We start from the raw sequence: 2,500 nt of genomic DNA on the forward strand, positions 1-2,500 counted from the left end.
ACTGATTATTTATACTATTACTGTTTTATTACTGACATCATTTATATTTTATTTATTACTTATATTATTACTGTTTTATTTATTACTTATATCATTTATATTTTATTTATTACTTATACTATTACTTTTTTATTACTTACATCATTTATAATTTATTTATTACTTATACTATTTTTTATTACTTATATCATTTATACTTTAGTTATTACTTATATAATTTTTATATAGTTTATACGTTAGTTATTACTTATATAATTTATATTTGATTTATTACTCATATGACTGCTTTATTACCTATATCATTTGTATTATATTTATTTTTGTTTATCCTGCCCCATACCCCCCGCGCTGAAGGAAGTTGACGGTGGTGCGCCTCGGGGAACACGACTACAGCGACGACGAGGAGGGAGCAAGTCATCAGGATTTCGGTGTCGCGCAAGTGATCATTTACCCTGACTACACCTTCCCTCAGGCTTATCACGACCTGGCGTTGGTCAGGCTCGAACGCAGGACGGGCTTTTACGGTGAGGTTTTTTTATTTTGTGAGGTTGTCGTTTGTGTGAGATTGGGTTTAAAGAGGGTTTTTGAGAGAGTTTGGAGGGGGGGGGGGTTAGATTGGGTTTTACCTGACGCGGATTTATTTTTATTGTTTGGTTTTTTTTTTGTTTTTTTTAAAGCGCGTGGCGTTTACCTGGACTGGATTTAGGGTTTGAGGGCTTGTCTGTTCTTCCGTGCGAATTGATTTATTTTGTGTGCTTTTTCCCTTTCTTTTTTGTTTTTCTTTCTTTTTCTTTTCCTTTTCTTTGTCTTTTCTTTTCGTGTCCGTTCTTTTGTAAGAATTGATTTTTTATTTTATTATTTTGTTTTTGTTTCGTCGTATTTTTTTTTTTTTTTCTTTTCTATTCTTTTCTTTTATTTACTTCGCCGGAATTTTTAAGTATATATATTAAAAACGTAATTGCCCCAAATGCTATATGATTTGATACTGACCTTACCCACGTACAATATAAATTAATAGATAAAAGTATTAATACAGATTTTATTCCCTACAGGTTAACATCAACCCAGTGTGTCTTCCTTGGGGTAGAGAGGCTGAGACAGACCTTGTGAACCAGGTCATAACACTGACGGGCTGGGGCGCGACTGAGCACGGTGGGTTGGTGTGCTTGCTTCGTCTTTGTCTTTTTTTTTTCTTTCTTTTATTCTTTTTTTGAGAGGGGTAGAGAGGATAAAAGAGGGAGGGATAGAGAGGGAGGGGGGGAGGGAGGGAGGGAGGGAGGGAGGGAGGGAGAGAGAGATGGGATTTTACTGAATATAGTTGAGTTTCTATATAGCTTTTCTTCTCTGATTTTTTTGAAAGGGAAGGGGGAAGAGGGAGAGGGGAGTAGAGGGAGGTGAAGAGAGGACGGAGAGAGGAGATCAAAGGAGAGTGATAGAGGGGAAAAAAAGAAGGAGAGGGGAAGAGAATGTGAGAGAGAAAGAGATAGGGTAATACGAACACTACGAATATAGAGGAAGAGATAGAGAAGGAGAAAGAACGACGAAACATAGTGAAAAAGAAATAAAAGTTAAACGGAGAAAAAGACTAATGAAAACTGAGATTAACACAAACATCTAAACAGCTACCACCCCATTCCACAGGTGGAGCTGGCAGTCCCATCCTACAAGAAGTGAACCTGACTGTCTTCCACCACTCCCGCTGTGACGAGAGCTACTCCACTCTACCCCAGTACTCCCGGGATTGGCCCAGCGGCATAGGAACGGAGAGCCTCTGCGCCGGAGACCCCAAAGGAGGCAAAGACGCGTGTCAAGTGAGTTTCCTGACGAAGTTGGTTGGTCGATTCGGGTCTGAGTAAAGGTGGACGTTATTTGAGAATTCGCGGGTTGAATATCGTGATTATTAACGATGGATAGAACGCAAACAGGAAGATAATGTCATAATGTTTCTTCTTTTTTTTTGTGGTGGCTGTGTTTCGTTTCACCTTTGTCCCCACTTTTGCGTATATCTGTGTCCACCTATTCATATATGTACACCTGTATATCTCTGTTCCCCTATATATATGTTCTCCTGTATACCCACGTTCAACTGTACACCTATATTCCCTTGCAGATCCATGTTCACTTTTATTACACGTTCCCCTGTATATCTAATGCTCACCTTTATATATCCCTGTTCACCTACATGCTCACCTTTCTCCACGTCCACAGGGAGACTCTGGAGGCCCCGTGGTTTACCTGGACAGGGCCAAGCGCTACGTCCTTGCTGGTGTCGTGTCCAGAGGTTATGGATGCGGCCTTCAGGAATTCCCGGGTCTGTACGTCGATGTCCGCCTCGGCACCTACCTCGCCTGGATTAAGAACATGGCCTTCTCGTAGGGAATGGGCAGGCATGGGTGAAGAAATATGGGATTGGTTGCTCGTACGTAGTGGGGAGGCAATAATAAATAGGGTAATGGTTTCTTGTAGAGAGTGAAAGGAGAAAATGATAAAAAGGGTAATG

General features: G+C 40.4%; 1 protein-coding gene across 1 annotated transcript in view; it reads left to right on the plus strand.

The window, feature by feature from the left end:
• Nucleotides 1–2,500, plus strand: part of LOC125026265 — a 19,152-nt gene that overhangs the window by 16,423 nt on the left and 229 nt on the right. The window contains exons 11-14 of the mRNA XM_047614568.1: nucleotides 355–529; nucleotides 1,053–1,152; nucleotides 1,642–1,811; nucleotides 2,209–2,500. The exon at nucleotides 2,209–2,500 is cut by the window's right edge and continues 229 nt beyond it. Of these exons, the coding sequence (XP_047470524.1) occupies nucleotides 355–529; nucleotides 1,053–1,152; nucleotides 1,642–1,811; nucleotides 2,209–2,376 (613 nt within the window). The 3' untranslated portion in view covers nucleotides 2,377–2,500. The remainder of the gene's footprint in view (nucleotides 1–354; nucleotides 530–1,052; nucleotides 1,153–1,641; nucleotides 1,812–2,208) is intronic.

The sequence above is a fragment of the Penaeus chinensis genome, chromosome 6 (assembly GCF_019202785.1).
Source record: "Penaeus chinensis breed Huanghai No. 1 chromosome 6, ASM1920278v2, whole genome shotgun sequence".
Classification (NCBI taxonomy): Eukaryota; Metazoa; Arthropoda; class Malacostraca; order Decapoda; family Penaeidae; genus Penaeus; species Penaeus chinensis.